This window comes from Mauremys reevesii, linkage group 1 (genome assembly GCF_016161935.1).
Source record: "Mauremys reevesii isolate NIE-2019 linkage group 1, ASM1616193v1, whole genome shotgun sequence".
NCBI lineage: Eukaryota > Metazoa > Chordata > Testudines > Geoemydidae > Mauremys > Mauremys reevesii.
This window is the reverse complement of record NC_052623.1, coordinates 201,940,312-201,958,686: the sequence shown is the minus strand read 5'-3', so window position 1 is coordinate 201,958,686 and position 18,375 is coordinate 201,940,312. Positions and strand designations below refer to the sequence as shown.

The window sequence follows — 18,375 nt, the reverse complement described above, 5'->3', positions numbered from 1 at the left end:
CACCACCCCGCCAGAAGCAGTGCAGAAGTAAGGGTAGCAATACCATACCATGCCATCCTTACTTTTGTGCTGCTGCTGGCGGCGGCTCTGCCTTCAGCACTGGGCTCCCAGCCAGCAGCCATCATTCTTCAGCTGCCCAGCTCTGAAGGCAGCACCGCCATCAGCAACAGAGCAGAAGTAAGGTAGCAGTAGCCCAACCCCCACCCACCCCCCCATACAATAACTTTGCAATTCCTTTTTGGGTCAGGATCCCAAGAATTACAACACCATGAAATTTCAGATTTAAACAGCTGAAATCATGAAATTTACAATTTTTAATATCCTATGGCCATGAAATTGACCAAAATGGACTGCAAATTTGGTAGGGCCCTACTCATGTTTCTAAGCCCTTTATCATTTTTTGTTGCTTTCCCCTAGATGCTCTCCAATCTGTCCACACCTGTGTTAAAGATTAGCACCCAAAACTGCACACAATATTCTAGATGAGCCTCACTAGCATCAAGCTGAGTGGAACAATTACCTCTCGTGTCTTACTTATGACACTACTGTTAATACACCCCAGAACGATATTAGCTTTTTTTTTCACAATTCCTTCATATTTTTGGCTCACATTCAATTTGTGATCCACTATAACCCCTGAGCAGTACTACTCCCCCACCCAGTTATTCCTCATTTTATAGTTGTATATTTGATTTTTCCTTCCTAAGTGATGGACTTTGCACTTGTCTTTATTGAATTTCATCTAGTTGACTTTAGACGAATTCTCCAATTTTTCAAGGTCATTTTAAATTCTAAATCAGTCCTCTGAAGTTCTTGTGACTTCTCCCATGTTGGTGTCATCCACAAATTTTATAAGCATACTCTTCACTTCTTTATCAAAGTCATTAATGAAAATGTTGAATAGTACCAAACCCTGGACTGACCCCTGTGCGACCCCACTAGATACATCCTCCCAATTTGACAGAAAACCTTTGATAATTACTCAGGGTATGGTATTTCAACCAGTTATATGCACCCACTTTATAATAACTTCATCTAGACCACATTTCCACATTATGTGAATGTAATGTGGGACTGTGTCCAAAGCCTTATGCAAACAAGCTTATGTCTACTGCTTCCCCGCATCCACTACACCACTAAGAAGGAAATTAGGTTGGTTTGGCATGATTTGTTCTTGACAAATCCATGTTAGTTGTTATTTATCAACCTAATATCCTCTGGTGCTTACAAACTGATTGTTTAATAATTTGTTCCAGTATCTTTCCAGATATCAAAGTTAAGCTGTAATTTCCTGGATCCCCTTCACTCCTCCTTTTAAAGATAGGTATTCCGTTTTCTCTTTTCCAGCCCTCTGGGATCTCACCCAGCCTCCATGAGTTCTCAAAGATAACTGCTAATAGTTCTGAGATTGCCTCAGTTAGTTTCTTTTCCCTGGGGTAAATTTTTATCAGTCCCTGCCAACTTGAATACATCTAAATTATCTAGATATTTTTTAACCGGTCCTTTCCTATTCTGGCTTGAGTTCTTCCCTCTTGTTGTTAATATTGTGTTAAGCATACATTCACAATTAAATTTCTTAGAGAAAACTGATGCAAAATGGGCATTAAACACCTCAGTCTTGGTGAGGCATCATGTGTTATTATGGGGTCGGCAACCTTTCAGAAGTGGTGTGCCGAATCTTCATTTATTCACTCTAATTTAAGGTTTCACGTGCCAGTAATACATTTTAACGTTTTTAGAAGGTCTTTTTCTACAAGTCTATAATATGTAAGTAAACTATTGTTGTATGTAAAGTAAATAAGGCTTTTAAAATGTTTAAGAAGCTTCATTTAAAATTAAACTAAAATGCAAAGCCCCCCAGACTGGTGGCCAGGACCTGGGCAGTGTGAGTGCCACTGAAAATCAGCTCGCGTGCCGCCTTCGGCACCCGTGCCATAGGTTGCCTACTCCTGTGTTAAGTATCAGAGGGGTAGCCATGTTAGTCTGGATCTGTAAAAGCAGCAAAGAGTCTTGTGGCACCTTATAGACTAACAGACGTTTTGGAGCATGAGCTTTCGTGGGTGAATACCCACTTCGTCAGATGCATGTAGTGGAAATTTACAGGGGCAGGTATATATAAGCAAGCAAGAAGCAGGCTAGAGATAACGAGGTTAGTTCAATCAGGGATGATGAGGCCCTCTTCTAGTAGCTGAGGTGTGAAAACCAAGAGAGGAGAAACTGGTTTTGTAGTTGGCAAGCCATTCACAGTCTTTGTTTAATCCTGAGCTGATGGTGTCAAAATGCAGATGAACTGAAGCTCAGCAGTTTCTTTTTGAAGTCTGGTCCTGAAGTTTTTTTGCTGCAGGATGGACACCTTAAGATCTGCTATTGTGTGGCCAGGGAGGTTGAAGTGTTCTCCTACAGGTTTTTGTATATTGCCATTCCTAATATCTGATTTGTGTCCATTTATCTTTTTCCGTAGAGACTGTCCAGTTTGGCCGATGTACATAGCAGAGGGGCATTGCTGGCATATGATGGCGTATATTACATTGGTGGACATGCAGGTGCATGAACCGGTGATGGTGTGGCTGATCTGGTTAGGTACTGTGATGGTGTCGCTGGTGTAGATATGTGGGTAGAGTTGGCATCGAGGTTTGTTGCATGGATTGGTTCCTGAGTTAGCGTTACTATGGTGCAGTGTGCCTGTGTTATTAGCTCTCCTTTCTCATTAAGTAGTGGACCTACACCTTCTTTCACCTTTCTCTTGCTCCTAATTTATCTCTAGAACCTCTACTTATTGCCTTTTATGTCTCTTGCTTGGTGAAATTCATTTTGTGCCTATATGCTTGTGCTATTCTTTTGCATTCATTCTTAAATCTGTCCACATTTCCACTTTTGGTAGGAGTCCTTTTTGATCTTCAGATCATTAAAGAATTCCAGATGGAGCCATATCAGTCTCTTAGTATTCTTCCTAACCTTCCTTTGCATTGGAATAGTTTGCTGTTGTGCGCTTCATATTGTCTCTGTGTGAAAATGCCAGTTCTCTTGAACTCTTTATTCCCTTAGATTTTCTTCCCCAGGGGACATTATCTACTAGTTCTCTGAGTTTGTTAAAGTCTGCTTTTTTTTTTAATCCTGTCTTTATTCAGCTGTTCTCACTCGTTCCTTTCATTAGAATCATGAAGCCTATGAACTTATGATCACATTCACCTAAGTTACATTCCACCTTCAGGGCTTGTCTACACTCTGGAGATGGGTGGGGAGGAATCGATCGAAGTTAGGCAATTTCAGCTATGTGAATAATGTAGCCGAAGTCGACATACTTAGATCTACTTACCATGGTGTCTTTACTGTGGTGTGTCAACAAGAAACGCTCTCCTGTCGATTCCCCTTGCGCTTTTCGTTGAGATGGAGTACCGAAGTCAACGCTAGAGCGATCGGCGGTCAATTTATCACATCTATACTAGACACGATAAATCAACCCCCGCCAGATTGATCATTGCCCGTCGATATGGCCAGTAGTGCAGACAAGCCCTAAGTTTCACAAGCAATTCCTCCCTTAGTCAAAATAAAATCTAAAATAGCTCTCCCCACCAGTTACTTCCTCCATGTTCTGAAGCAAGAAGTTATCCTTAACATATTCCAAGAATTTAGTGAACATTTTGAGTTTTGCCATTACTTTTCTAAAATATGTCTGGGTAGGTATAGTCCCCCATCACTACCAGGTCCAGGTCTTGTGTTTTGAATATTTCTGATATTTGTTCTAGAAATGCCTCATCCACCTCCTCTTCCTGATTTGGTGGTCTGCAGTAGACCTCTACCATAACATCACCCCTGTTTTTCCCCCTTTCATCTTCACTGTGAAACTTCCAACTGGTCTGCTCCTCACCTCCTTCTGGACCTCAGGACAAGTGTATACATTCTTGATGTGCAATGCATCTCCTCCCATTTTTCTCTGCCTGTCCTTCCTGAACAAACTATCACCCTCTATTCCAGTATGCCAATCATGAAATTTATCCCGTCAAGTCTCTGTGATGCCAGTTATGTCATTCCTCTTGTATAGATATCTAAGATGTTGGGGGAGTCTGCTCATTGTTTTCCCTCTCGTTGCTCCTATGACCCTAATATAATTTTCCATTCCTCCACAACTTCCAGCCCTCTGGCAAAGTCATCTTTTATACTTAGCTGGGGACGTTTGCCACCTGCTCCTTAATGTCTAATTCCTTCTTGAATCCTGCTAAACTCTCTGCCTCAGTGATATCCTGTGGTAATGAAAGCACCACAGATTAATGAGGGCCATTTGAAAAAAGTATTTGTTTAATCAGCTTTGAATTTGCCATCTTTCAATTCTGCTGAATGTCTGATCTCATATTCTGAAAAAGAGAAAACACAAGTTTCCAGTCTACCTTCTCTATACCATTCTCTTTTCTCCTTTAAAAAACAAAACAAAACAAAAAAACCCAACCATACATGGGTTATATTTATCTTCAAGTATTGTAAAAATATAAGATCTGAGTCTTTCTGCTACACAGTTGTCTGTTGTCCGGTTAATTTTAGGGTACAATGATAAAGGCTGCATTTAGGTACACAATTTGAAAAGTAGGAACATTTTCTTTTCATGTAGCAGTAGGGGGAGGGATAGCTCAGTGGTTTGAGCATTGACTTGCTAAATCCAGGGGTGTGCGTTCAATCCTTCAGTGGACCATTTAGGGATCTGGGGTGAAAATCTGTCTACAGATTGGTCCTGCTTTGAGGAGGGGGTTGGACTACATGACCTCCTGAGGTCCCTTCCAACCCTGATATTCTATGATTTCCAGCTTTTGCTTTGAATAGTCCTATAATTACAGAATAATTATATACTGAACGCTAAATTACAGCAGCTGCAGACTAAATATTAAACCACAAAATCTATATTAAATAATGTGAACTATGTTTTAAGCTAATAAAAAAGGCAAAAATACTTGGAATGCAACCTGGCATAATAACTGAAATATAAGAAAGCTGCATTTTATTTCAATGGGTGGTACTGAAGATGCCAGGTGAGCATCTCATCTTTGTTAAAAAGGGAGTAAAAGATAATGCAGCCCATCGTTTTAAATGCTTAGAACTGTATTTTCTAACCAAATTTCTTCAAATCACATCAAAATCACTTGTCCTCACTGAGGACTACGTTCCATGGTAAGTTCAAAGTATTAGAAAGAACCTATTTAAAAAGTGTTTGAATATAAAATAAGCATACGAATAATTTAAATAGTGAAAAAATATTCCCTTCACAAATTGAGATCTCATAAGCAATTGAATGTAGTTAAACAACCCTCCCCTCAACCCACTTTTGGGAGAATAAGCAATAGAAATTTCAGCTAAGAGCAACCTATCTACCTCTCCCCAAAAGTTATAAACTCCTGAAAACAGAGCCGTATAATGGCAGAGCCTTGTCACTCATCACTACTTTACAGCTAAGCTATAATACACAGGTATCAAATGATTTAACTTCAGAATCACTGATTCTAATCTTCCTTGCATTGAAATCAATGGCAAAATCCTCAAATGAGCCAAATTCAGAGGGGAATCTGAGTAAGTCTACTTCCTTCCAGCATCTTCAACATGTAAATTATACTGGTGTACTTTCTCATCCCTCAGACTACCACCCACATACAAAAGCTGAAACGCCTTTACTTAATCTAGAGGAGGTACAGCTGGTGTAACAAACAGAGGTGTGTGAAAAAGACTGGTTTAGCAAGAAAAGCAACTAACAGGAAGGTGTAACAATGTGTTTGGGAGATGGTCCAACTCTTAGGGTATATCTCTACAGCAGTTGGGAATTGTGTAAGGGGGGCCAGAAGGTGTAAATTACACAATCGTAGGCCTGGTCTACACTAGCCTGTTATTTCGGAATTAGCCGAGTTATTTCGAAGAAAAATGATTCTGTCCACATGACCAAACAGTTTTTTTTCAATTTAAAGGGCTCTTTAATTCGATTTCTGTACTCCGCCTAGGCAAGTGGCGTAGCGCTTAAATCGAGATCGCAACCTCGGGTTAAAGGTATTGTGGATGCAAATCGACATTATTGGCCTCCAGGAGCTATCCCAGGATGCTCCCTTGTGACTGCTCAACACTCTCAACTCCAATGCACTAGCCAGGTGGGCAGGAAAAGCCCTGGGAACTTTTGAATTTCATTTCCTGTTTGGTCACCAGCAGCACAGATGACCATCAGCACAGTCCACCATCACAGGCAATCATGCAGAGTCCACCATCACAGGAGATCACACAGTCCCGGATTCGCAGACGAGCCCCAGCATGGTCCGAACGGGAGGTACTGGACCTCACTGCATGCTGGGGAGATGAGTCTGTTATGGCAGAACTACGTTCCCAAAAAAAGGGAACGCAAATACGTACGCTAAAGTCTCCAGGGCCATGACAGAAAGAGGCTACTCCAGGGACACAGAGCAGTGTCGTACAAAAATCAAGGAGCTCAGGCAAGCGTACCAAAAAGCCAGGGAGGAAATGGGCGCTCTGGGTCACAGCCACATACATTCCAGTTCTAACGTGAGCTGCATGCAATTACGGGGGGTGATGCCACCACTATCCCACCACTGTCCACAGACACCTGCAAGAGGGGAGTTGCACGGAGCGAGGAGGAGGAGGACAGTATACAGGCAGCAAGTGGGGAATCCGTTTTCCCCCCTAGCCAGGAACTAATCTTAATGCTGGAGCCAGTAACCTCCCCTCACTCCCAAGGCGGCTCCTGTTCCATAACCCTGGAGAAGGTACTTCTGGTGAGTGAGAGCCTGATCGGAGCCATGCAGTGGGGGGCGAGAACCCAGCTGTGCTGGGCTGTTCGTGTTTAGAGTAAATGGCTCTTCCCTGCTCTGAGCCTGATCGGAGCCACGCGGTTGGGGGCTTGTTGTGTGCAGTGATCATCCCAGAGAACCCGCAGGCCCTCCTTTTATATGGCAAACCCACCAGGCATTGCTTGCTATGGGAAAGGAGCAGGATGCTATAGTCAAGCTCATGAGGGAGCAAACTGACATGCTCCACTGTATGGTGGATCTAATGTGGGAAAGGCAGCAAGACCACTGCCGCTGCAGCCCCTGTATAATCAAACTCCTTCCACCCCCAAGTTCCACAGCCTCCTCACCCAGACACCCAAGAACACGAGGGGGGAGGCTACGAGGGACCCACACACTCAACCCCAGAGGATCGCCCAAGCACCAGAAAGCTGGGAGATGCAAACTTTTGATTTGGTTTTTGGACTTCTCCTTCCCTCCTCCACCCCCCCTCCAACCTTCCCCCTCCCCCAGTCTACCTTATAATTGCTCTCAATGCATTGTGCATAAAATAATAAAGAACAGTTTTAAAACAATTTTGACTTTATTTCCTTTCATATATATAGGGCGCGGGTAACTTCAAGAGAAACAAACAGAACTGTCACACTATAGACTGGCCAGTCATGAAACTGGATTTCAAAGCTTCTCTGATGCGCAGCGCATCCTGCTTCGCTCTTCTAATCACCCTGTTGTCTGGCTGTGCGAAGTTGGCAGCCAGGCGAGTTGCCTCAACCTCCCACCCCGCCATAAACGTCTCCCCCTTACTCTCACAGATATTGTGGAGCACACAGCAAGCAGCAATTACAATTGGATTATTGGTTGTGCTGAGATCTAACCGAGTCAGTAAACTGCACCAGTGCCCTTCCAAACATCAAAAGCACATTCCACCACCATTCTGCACTTGCTCAGCCTATAGTTGAACTGCTCCTTACTACTGTCAAGGGTGCCTGTGTACGGCTTCATGAGCCATGGCATTAAGGGGTAGGCTGGGTCTCTGAGGATAACTATCGGCATTTCAACATCCTCAACAGTAATTTTCTGGTCTGGGAAGTAAGTCCCTTTCTGCAGCTGTTCAAACAGACCAGAGTTCCTGAAGATGTGAGCGTCATGCACCTTTCCCAGCCATCCCACATTGATGTCGGTGAAACATCCCTTGTGATCCACCAGTGCTTGCAGCACCATGGAAAAGTACCCCTTGCGGTTTATGTACTGGCCGTCCCGGTGTGCCGGGGCCAAGGTAGGGATATGAGTTCTGTCTATCGCCCCACCGCAGTTAGGGAACCCCAGCACATTAAAGCCATCCACAATGGTCTGTACATTTCCCAAAGTCACTACCCTTGATAGCAGCTGGTCAATGATTGTGTTGGCTACTTGCAGCACAGCAGCCCCTACAGTAGATTTGCCTACTCCAAACTGATTCCCGACTGACTGGTAGCTGTCGGGCGTTTCAAGCTTCCACAGTGCTATAGCCACTCACTTCTCAACAGCCAGGGCTGCTCTCATTCTGGTGTCTTTGCACTTCAGACAGGGGACAGCAAGTCACAAATTTCCATGAAAGTGGCCCTACGCATACGAAAGTTTCGCAGCCATTGGGAATCATCCCAGACCTGCAACACTACACGATCCCACCAGTCTATGCTTGTTTCCCAGGTCCAGAATCGGTGTTCCACGGCATGGACATGGCCCAATGGCACCATGATCTCCCAATCGCCACATGCCGTGCTTCTAGGAATGTCTGTGTTCATGTCCTCATCAGTATAGTAATCGCAATCGCACGGTCGTCGCTTCCTCACCCAGTTTTGCAGGTACTGAAATACTGCTGGATAACGCGCGAGGTATTTACAAAGGTCAAAAATGCAGCATGTTTGCTGCACAATGGCGCCTGCACGGGTAATCCTTGAAAAAGGGCGCGAAATGAGTTGTTTGGTTCAAGATGGCCGATAAAAGGCAGTAAATGGTTGTCTTCTGTAGCTTCCATGGGAGCCCAAGACCGACAACATGGAAAAGTGGCGAGAGCAGAGTTTGCGGCAGAAGCATGAGCAGAGTTTGCGGCAGAAGCTGTGCGGATCTGTTCACGATGGGCGAGAAACAGCAGGGAATTGTTGCCTTCTGTAGCTTCCACGGGAGCCCAGGACCAACAACATGGAAAAAGTGGTGAGAGCAGAGTTTGCGGTGGTAACGTGAGCAGAGTTTGCGGTGGAAGCTGTGCGGCTCTGTTCACGATGGACGAGAAACAGCAGGGAATTGTTGCCTTCTGTAGCTTCCACGGGAGCCCAGGACCAACAACATGGAAAAAGTGGTGAGAGCAGAGTTTGCGGTGGTAACGTGAGCAGAGTTTGCGGTGGAAGCTGTGTGGCTCTGTTCACGATGGCCGCGAAATGGTGGGGAATTGTTAGATGAAAGAGTAGATAGAAAGAGGAGAGGACATTCAAAGTGGATTCATCATACCAGGAAACAGGTGGTGCACCGTGCTGCACCGTCTGCTGGCAGGATGGCGTCTGCTGTAGCTTTCATGGAGGGAGGAGCGAGTGACGGCACACACCCAGAAAAACCCGCGAGAATGTTTTTGCCCCATCATGCACTGGGAGTTTAACCCACAATTCTAATGGGCAGCAGAGACTGCGGGAACTGGGGGATAGCTACCACAGTGCAACGCTCTGCCATTCGATGCTAGCCTCAGTACTGTGGACACACTCCGCTGAATTCACGCGCTATAGTGGGGACACATAACATCGAATGTAGGAACTCGATTCAGGAAATTCGAATGAAATAACTTCGAATTAATTCTGTACTGTAGACGTACCCTTAGACTCATCTCTGAATTTGGCCACTGACTTCAATAAGAAAAAGACTGGGCCCTATATAGGTGCTATAGATTGGGAATGGGTGGACATTTTTGTTAGTGAACTTTGATCTAATGCATAAAGAGGTTTGTAGTCTCTGAATGGAAATACACCTCTTTCAAAAGATCAGAAACAATTAAACATGAATGCTTAATAGCACTTAACATTTCTGATAATGTGAATAAACTTTAACGCGTGTTTTGGGTAACTGTAGCATGCATTCTAAGAGCTGTATACTGTGAATACCAGTTCTTGAGTTCTCAAACCACAATATTAACATAAAATTGCTTCTAAATCAGTGGCTCTGAAACTGTGGTCTGCAAGCCACTGGCGAGCCACAGAGTACTCGCTATTCATATGGTGAGGGCTGACTGGACACGTGGTATTCACTCTTTCTCCCTGTTTCCAACTGTTAACTTTAGTTATATGAAGCTAAAAATACATCACAATTATCTCCTAATATCACTTTTGCCATGTAAGCAACTGCTGTAGCTACATCAAGAACATATGCCAAAGGGAACAGAAGAGATAGCCCATTTGACCATGACTGGGAGGGGAACAGATTTATGTCAATACAAAGAAAGGCGGCTGGTGTAATCATAATCCACAAGACAATCTTTCTATTAAGATGTAATCCACACTATGAAAGATTTGGAGATCCCTGATCTGAAGATTAAGGCTCAAAAATTTAAAACTGACAACAAGACATCTTATTGCAAAGTAGCTACAGGGTATGTACAATATCTGCAGAATTCTGGTTAAAACAAGAAAAGACTTCTTATGCCAATTCAGCACAATCAATCAGTCTGACCTTCAAGTGATCCTTCCAGACCTTTCCCAGGCTCTCCATAGCTTTAAAAAAGGGAAGAAAGGCACAAGCTAGACTGAACTTCGGTGGCACTGACAGCCCTTTGCCTGATTCTTTGGGACATGAACTGCACGAATGATGCAAAGACTCAAGTCTGCCCATCAGCCTAGGAGAGTTTTTTGGAGACGTACTTTAAGTGCTCTTCTGCTGGCTTATATTGGCTTCCAGGGCCAGATCTCAGCAAGGCATTAGTGACGAAGGAACCTAGTTTATAGGGAAGGAGGGTATATCACACCACTTTTAGCCTGAGCACATTGCTACGGAAGAATTCTCTCTGATGTATTTCAAAGACCCGGTGTCATCCTTTGACCCAAATGGACTCCCCCAGCCGAAGATATGGTAAACTGAACATTGGTCAGTTGAAAGAACATACCAGGCTCCACCACAGAAATGGCTTTCAAGGTGCTCTCTTTCTTTCTTTGGAAACATTTGCGTGATCTCTTGGAGCCAGATTCTTGCCCAGTTTGAATAACGACTCTCCTGAATTATGTAAAACTGCTGCTGCAGGATCCTTGAAAAGCTAAGACCAGGGGTCCCAAGTTTTAACAAGACCCTATTACAGAGAGAAATACAGGCCGCTTGTTTATTCTCCCTGTGACAGCAGTTTGACTCTCCTGTGATACCATGCCAAGAGACTCACTGGGGAGCAAGCAGAGGACCTGTCCTGCTCTTGGATCTCCTGGATACTTAGTTCCATCTTACAGACCCTGTGGAGGAACAGAAGCGCTCGCTGAATCCTTGAGAGCTCCCAGGTGAGTTAGCTGTTGAAGAAAAGAGCTCTCTTGTTTTGACTATATCCCTTTAAATAAGAGAAGTTTAAAAAAAGAAACACATAATTCCTTGCTTAGTCATGGACTCTTGGAAGGAATATCAAGTTCTCAACAATCCAAGATCCTTACCATGGGATTAATAGAATATTTGCTCCTGTGAGCGATTTTGTTAGCTCATAAGTCAATCACTGGCTAAAGAGAGAAAATACTGATGGGAAAAGGAAAAAAAAAAGATGGATGTTTCTTAAAACCCTCCGGTATCTGTGGTGAAGTCATCTCTGCAGGATATTTCTGTCTTTCCCACAAAAACAGTGGGGATTTCTGAGCCACCTGCTTGTTCACTGCTGCCAAAGAGACAAATGCAGTTTCATATCTCTCACAATATGATTGAGAGGGTGGAGACCAAATTAATGTCATAGAAACATTCAATCATTTGTTATTGTGGCTCTTAAGGAGAGCATATTTTGATCTTATAGATTAGCCCATCACTAAGATTTCTTTCTTAAATGTAAAAGAACATTTATGTTAGGAGATAAAAAAATGTTTTTAAAGACCCACACAATGAGAACAGATCCTAAGGTCTCAAACCTATTTGATGAAATTACTTCCCTCAACTGGTGTTCCAACTAGAGAGAGAGAGAAATGCTGCAGTTTAACACCCACTCAATTCAGGTCTGACAATGTGACTGTGACAGGGTCTAGAGAGCTGCACTGCATCTGGTAAGCAGGGATATTATCACCCTGCCATGTACTCCAAGATGCTCTGCAAACACTACCAAGGAGGCAGACAACGCATCATCCGAAAGCAAGTAAACGGGCAAAGATCATCTAGCTGGCCAGCAAGAGTTCCACATGGGAATGATGACAAGCTTAATAGGTAGCAAGCACCTGATCCCCTTGTAATGTTATAGCTAGAGTGTACAAGTACCATTGCTCTCTAGAGACTGTTTTACAAAAGATAAATATTAACACACAGAGTTGCAAGATGGTGTGCTTTGAGTCAGGTCTCCTCCTCTCCTTACCCAGCTGCTACCAGCTGTCATTCTGTGCTCTAGTACCACCCTAGTTGTTGGTACAGAGTAATGGGGAGCCTGAGTTAGCTCAAAGGAAGAAAATACCATGAAACGCGGTACAGTTGAGAGCTCTGTCCTCCAATGCGGATTATAGGGGAAGTTAACATTGCCTCAGTATGGTGAACTACCATCTCCGCTACAAGAGGGAAGAGTGTTTTAACCATGTTGCAAGACATCTCTGGTATAAGTAGGTCCTCTTGATGTGGTTATAGCGTACAGCTGAGAGACAGGCACACAGAGAGAAAGATTTTCCAGCCATTAAGCTAACGTTCAGAACCCTGGCTCTGAAGAGATGACAGACCCTTTAGGGTGCCATGAGACAGCTGATATCCAGAAACTTCATGGTACTTCATGTCCTATTTAAAAAAAAAAACTGGGTGGAAAATGTTGCTCAATGTAAAAAGGTAAAAACACAAGTGGAAAGTTAAAAATGACTTTGTTCCAGTTTATAAATTACACTGGAACCATTCAAAAGCTGACTAACCTTACAGAAAACCAGCCTAATCTGCACTACAATGGATTATCTCTCTGCAGTGGCCACAGTGTAGTACGCTGCAGTCAGTGGTCTGTCTAAACTGTCAAGAGCACTGAGAAGGTCAACCATTACGCCATGTTGCAACTGGAGTTGTGGGGGGGGAGGGGGGAGGGAGCTGACACTTTGGAAGAGAAAGGGAAGCATTTCAAGACGCGTGGATGAAGTCTATGTTTTTCACTCCTGCAGTAGTTCTTTGTTTGCTGCACAAAAAGGGACAGTGTCTGCAGAAACATGAAGATTTTCAATGGTGGTTCTTCAGTCACTGTTGGAGGTTTCCCAAAATATAAAATCAACGGACAGCATGATCACCAAATCTGAAAGGAGAAAGAAATCACTCATTCAATGTGCAACCTAATAATCTGTGTGTACGATGATTCATCTGGCATCTCACACCGCTGTAACACGGACAGGGACCCAAAGTAGCCCAGAACATCCACTACAGACTGAACAGCAAGCCAGCACAATAAGGTGTTGTTTTTTTAAACCTTATCTTCACAAACAATGTGGGAGGGAGGGCGAGTCACAGTACAGACTGATGTAACTAACCGGAATAGTCTTTGCATACTAATTCCTAAGCGTCCCTGATCCTGTTTTTAACTTTCTTATCTGAAATACACATTGTATGATGCAATGCATTGATAGCAATAAACTTGCTTGATAAATAAAAAGCTTAATTTATAAACATATATTGGGAAAGTACAACATTTACCCACTGCCAGGCAGGCCAGCTGCCATTACCACATCAAAACAACAGTAACAACAGAACTTTAAAAAAAAAAAAAAGAAAGAAAAAAAAAGGTACATGAATAAGTGCAGCCAACTAAACCATGTGCAAGACAGAAACTCCTTACTATGGCATGTTCCCTGTTTTCCCTTCCCAATTGCTATGCGCTTGGTGCCAGGGAGGGGGTGGAAGCATCCACAGGGGAGGAAGCAATACAGAGGACTGCATGGGGCAAAGTTGCCCTGCCCAGCTGCCCATGGGGCCTGCTTGCATGGGCCACCCAGTCATAGAGATTTCCAAGTTGTTTCGGGACAGCATCACATGGGACTCAGGCCATGGTGTGGGTGATGCAGCAGGAGCTGGTACCCTTGTGATCATTAGTGATACCAGCTGCTCAAACAGCTCTCTTTCTGCTGAGCTCTGTTCTTCTCCCTTTGCCACCATTCCTGTTCCAGGAACTGTGAAGGAAGTGCCTGCTCCCATGCTGAAACCCTATCCTCAAGCTGTGCAGCCAGCCTCTGCCTTTCCTCTTGCCTCTCCCCATGCCTTTCCTCTAGCCACAAGTCTTTGGTGCTGGACCTGCCTATTGGCCCTGTCCAGAACTTCAACCATAAGTTCATCATGGAAATGCTTCCTCTTGGAATGGTCCATGAAAGTACATTGGCCCAGGCTTCTACCACAGTGTGGGTGAGCTGTGGAGGTTCCGTAGCCTGTAGACGTCGAGGGGCTGGACTAGGACAAGACAGAGGGTTATTGTCTCAAATAGCTCGGTGCAGGCGAACAAGAAAACTCCTTGTGGAATTCCAAGGACATAAAATGTTACTTTTCCAAACTAAACTTCAGTACAGTAACGCCTCACTTAATGTTGTAGTTATGTTCCTGAAAAATGCAACTTTAAGTGAAACGATGTTAAGCAAATCCAATTTCCCCATAAGAATTAATGTAAATGGGGGGGGGTTAGGTTCCAGGGAATTTTTTTTTGCCAGACAAAAAGCATTATATACATTTTAAACAAGCAATTTAATACAGGTATAAGTTTTAAACAATTTTAAAGAAACAATTTAATACTACAATCATCGCTGCTGAGTATGAAGCTTGGTTGAGGTGGTGGAGTCAGAGAGTGGAAGAGGATGGATTGTCCAGCTGCTCCTTTTGCTGCTCTTGCAAGCACAGGCACTGACTTTGCTGGGGGTAGGGGGCTCAACCCTTGGCCCATCCACTCCACCCCTTCCAAGCTCCCACCCTTGACCTGCCTCTTCTACCCCCTCCTCTTCTTCCCCCTTTACTTTGCACGTTGCATCCTCGCTCCTCCCCCTTCTGAACGCTGCAAGCCAGCTGACTGCCGCAGGCAGGAGGCATGGGAGGGAGGGGGGAGGCGCGAGGACTTGGCGTGCAGGCTCCCTCTCTCGCCCGGAGCAATCAACTGGTTTACAGTGTTCAGGAGGCAGGGGAGGGAGGGGGAGCCTCCGCGCTGAGTCCTCGCTCCTCCCCCCTCCCTCCTGCCTCCTACATGCCGCAAGCCAGCTGATTGCCATGGGCAGGAGGTGGGGGGAGGAGGGGGAAGGCGCTGATCTGTGGGGGCTGCCGGCAGGCACTGTGGGGGGGGGGGAACAGGCAGCCAAACAACGTAATAGTGGAGCATTGCACAACTTTAAATGAGCATGTTCCCTAACTGATCAGCAACATAACAACAAAACAACGTTAACCGGGACAACTTAGTCCCTGGAAAAATCATGGAGCAGGTCCTCAAGGAATCAATTCTGAAGCACTTAGAGGAGAGGAAAGTGATCAGGAACAGTCAGCATGGATTCACCAAGGGCAAGTCATGCCTGACTAACCTAATTGCCTTCTATGAGGAGATAACTGGCTCTGTGGATGAGGGGAAAGCAGTGAATGTGTTATGGACTGCCTTTAATTAAAATGGACTAGATTTGTGAATGGAACACATTTACACACACACACACACACACACACACACACACACACACTCACGAGTTCACTGTTTCCAAGTGGCTCATTCCACTGTTGAATGGTTTGAGAGTGGTGTACTTACAAGTGTGGCAATGTGAGGTTATTATTTTTAGGAAACAGGAACAGCCCTAGCAAAACTCTGCGCCTTTCCAGTAAAAATTCACTTTCAAGGCGTTTTTACTGCTTGCATTTCCCAGTCATCATTTTGAACTCCACGTGGTGGGGTGGGCTGAGGTGTGTGAAGTGAAGGCATTGGGATACAATCCACCATCAATGGATACATGCTTGCTGGGGCTTCTCATAACTTTTGACTGGTTCATAGAGCAGAAATCCCTCCCATTCCTATATTAATAAACATTAAAATGGAACTTAGCAGGCTCTACAGCAGCTTCCATCCCTTCCTTTGTCTGCTGCAGGCTCCAACAGAGAATTACAAAAAATCTGGCTGTGCTCCCATGACCATGAAACAGCGCACTTTGCAAAGGTTTCTTCTGGTCAGTCTCCATTGCAAACACATAAGGCTCTCTGATGGTGTGTTTGCAGCTTGGCAGTATGGTGTCCTGATTTTATAGGGACAATCCTGATATTTGGGGCTTTTTCTTATATAGGCGCCTATTACCCCCCACGCTCTGTCCCTATTTTTCATACTTGCTAACTGGGCACCCTAAAAGCACCTTGTATTAGGAAACTAGTGACATGTCTTGGTGATTAAGGAGTTGCCTTGACAGACTCCAAAGTGGGTCTCAGCCAGCCCTCTTTGGTTGTGAAGAAGGTGCATGGCATGGGTCCTCAAGGATATGAGCATGTGTGTGTAAAAGCAGGGGAAAAGGGAGGGGAAGCACAGAACTTGCCATTCCTGGTCAGACCATTGCTCTATCAAGTCCAGAATCCTGCTTCTGGTTGTAGCAAAACCTAATTTTTCAGAAGAAGGTGAAAACTCCCTGTAATGCACCTGGCCTACAGGACAATTCTATACCTGGGGGAGGAAATGCCTTCTTGAGCCCTGGAATGATCAGTTTAAAACAAGCAGGAGCTGCAGTTTAGGGTGCTGCATAAAGAACATGCAGAATCCACTAGAAGAAAAATAAAGAAGGGCTTTGTGCATCATTTATGCATTTCATGGCATTCTACACTTGCAGAATAATGGTGTATAGGTGATCAGATAATGGATTTACTACATCACCCCTGTATTTGTTGATATGATTCTTATTGACCACTTTTACTGTGGTAATGCCTAGACTGTAGAGGGCCAGGCCAGGGCCCTATTGTGATAGGCATTGTACACATATAGTAAACAACAATCCCGGTACTAAAGCGGTTACAATCTAAAAGACAAGACATAATAGGCAGATAATACAAACAAGCATGTTGGGTGGGGTGGGGTCGGGTTGTGGGGTAAGAAACAGGGTAACAGAAATATTAGGATAAGCACAATTCTTAACCAATGAAGCAGTAATCACAACATGCCACCTGTCTACCCATTATTAGGTTGCAGTCTTCTGAATATATTACAGAAAAGATAAGTTTTGAGGAGGGACTTGATGCAGTAGGTGGTGCTGGCCTTACAATGAGCTCCTACCCCAACTTTATACTAACAAATGCAAAACCTGATCAAATAGGTATCCCAAGCACTTTGCCTCAAAACTGCTATATTCTGGCTCTGGGAGACCAGAAGGAATACCATAAATTTCCTCCTGTGATGACTTTAAGAATACTTTAAAATTATTATGTGTCTATTACAATGGGACTTTACCACCATAGAAAATTTCCAGTGATACTTAACTCCACTTACCTTTCCAAAATGTTCTTAGTCACTTTTAACTAATCAACCCATATTTATGTTGAAATAAAAGCGCTCTCCCCTCTCCTACTCTTTGAATCCTCCTCCTGCACTGAAACCATAAATGCTACTATATTTGTTATGTTATGATCATAGGAGCCAACTTTATTTAAAGATATAAACCTAGGATTAGGATTTTCATTCAGGATCAGACAAAAGGAAAAACTCTGCTGGAGTATTCTTATTCACAGATTCACAGATTTTGGCCAGAAGGGACCACGGTGACCATCTAGTCAGACCTCCTGCATAACACAGGCCATAGGACTTCCCTGAATTACTATTTCAAATCTGACAGGTGTGATTGAACTAGAGTAGATCTTTTAGAAAAATGTCCAATATTGATTTAAAATTTTCCAGTGGTGGAGAATCCATCCCAACCCTTGGTAAATTATTCCAGTGGCTAATTACCTTCACTATTAAATATTTTCACCTTTTTTCAAGTCTGAATTAATCTAGCTTCAATTTCTGGCCACTGGACCCAATTATACCTTTGCTTGCTAGATTGAAGGGACCATGGTTCTGATCCTCCTACAGGCATTTATAGACTGCGATACAGACATCCAATCACCTTCTTTTTGAGAAGCTGCGTAGATTGAGCTCCTTGAGTTATTTAATGTTTGTAAGAGTATTAATTTACTGACAACAATGTTTAGGATGTAATAGTTATATAAATAATAGCACTCAGAAGGCCTAGTCAGGATTGGGGCTCCATTAGGCTAGGCACTGTCATCTGTGCCTTATCTCAAAACAGGATTGCCAATTTTGGCTGGATGTTTTCCTGGAGGTTTCATCACATGACATAATCTTTAATTAAAGATTAATCTTTAATTCCTGGAGACTCCAGGACAATCCTGGAGGATTGGCAACTCTAAAAAACTTACTACCAAAAAGAGAGAGAGCTTTACTCCATAAAGATATCCAATAACAGCAGACAATGGTACATTA

The 18,375-nt window shown here is 43.8% G+C and overlaps 2 protein-coding genes across 5 annotated transcripts in view; one reads left to right on the top strand and one right to left on the bottom strand.

The window, feature by feature from the left end:
* The window catches only part of CMSS1 (cms1 ribosomal small subunit homolog), a 385,325-nt gene that overhangs the window by 233,488 nt on the left and 133,462 nt on the right, over window positions 1-18,375 (bottom strand). The window lies entirely within an intron of this gene.
* FILIP1L (filamin A interacting protein 1 like) overlaps window positions 1-18,375 on the top strand; it is a 157,073-nt gene that overhangs the window by 11,163 nt on the left and 127,535 nt on the right. Inside the window, exon 1 of one of the 2 annotated variants that reach the window (XM_039537797.1) lies at window positions 13,180-13,363. The exons of the other annotated variant lie outside the window; for it this stretch is intronic. Within the exon in view, the coding sequence (XP_039393731.1) occupies window positions 13,266-13,363 (98 nt within the window). The 5' untranslated portion in view covers window positions 13,180-13,265. Of the gene's footprint in view, window positions 1-13,179; window positions 13,364-18,375 lie in introns of those variants that run through there. 2 annotated transcript variants of the gene reach the window in all.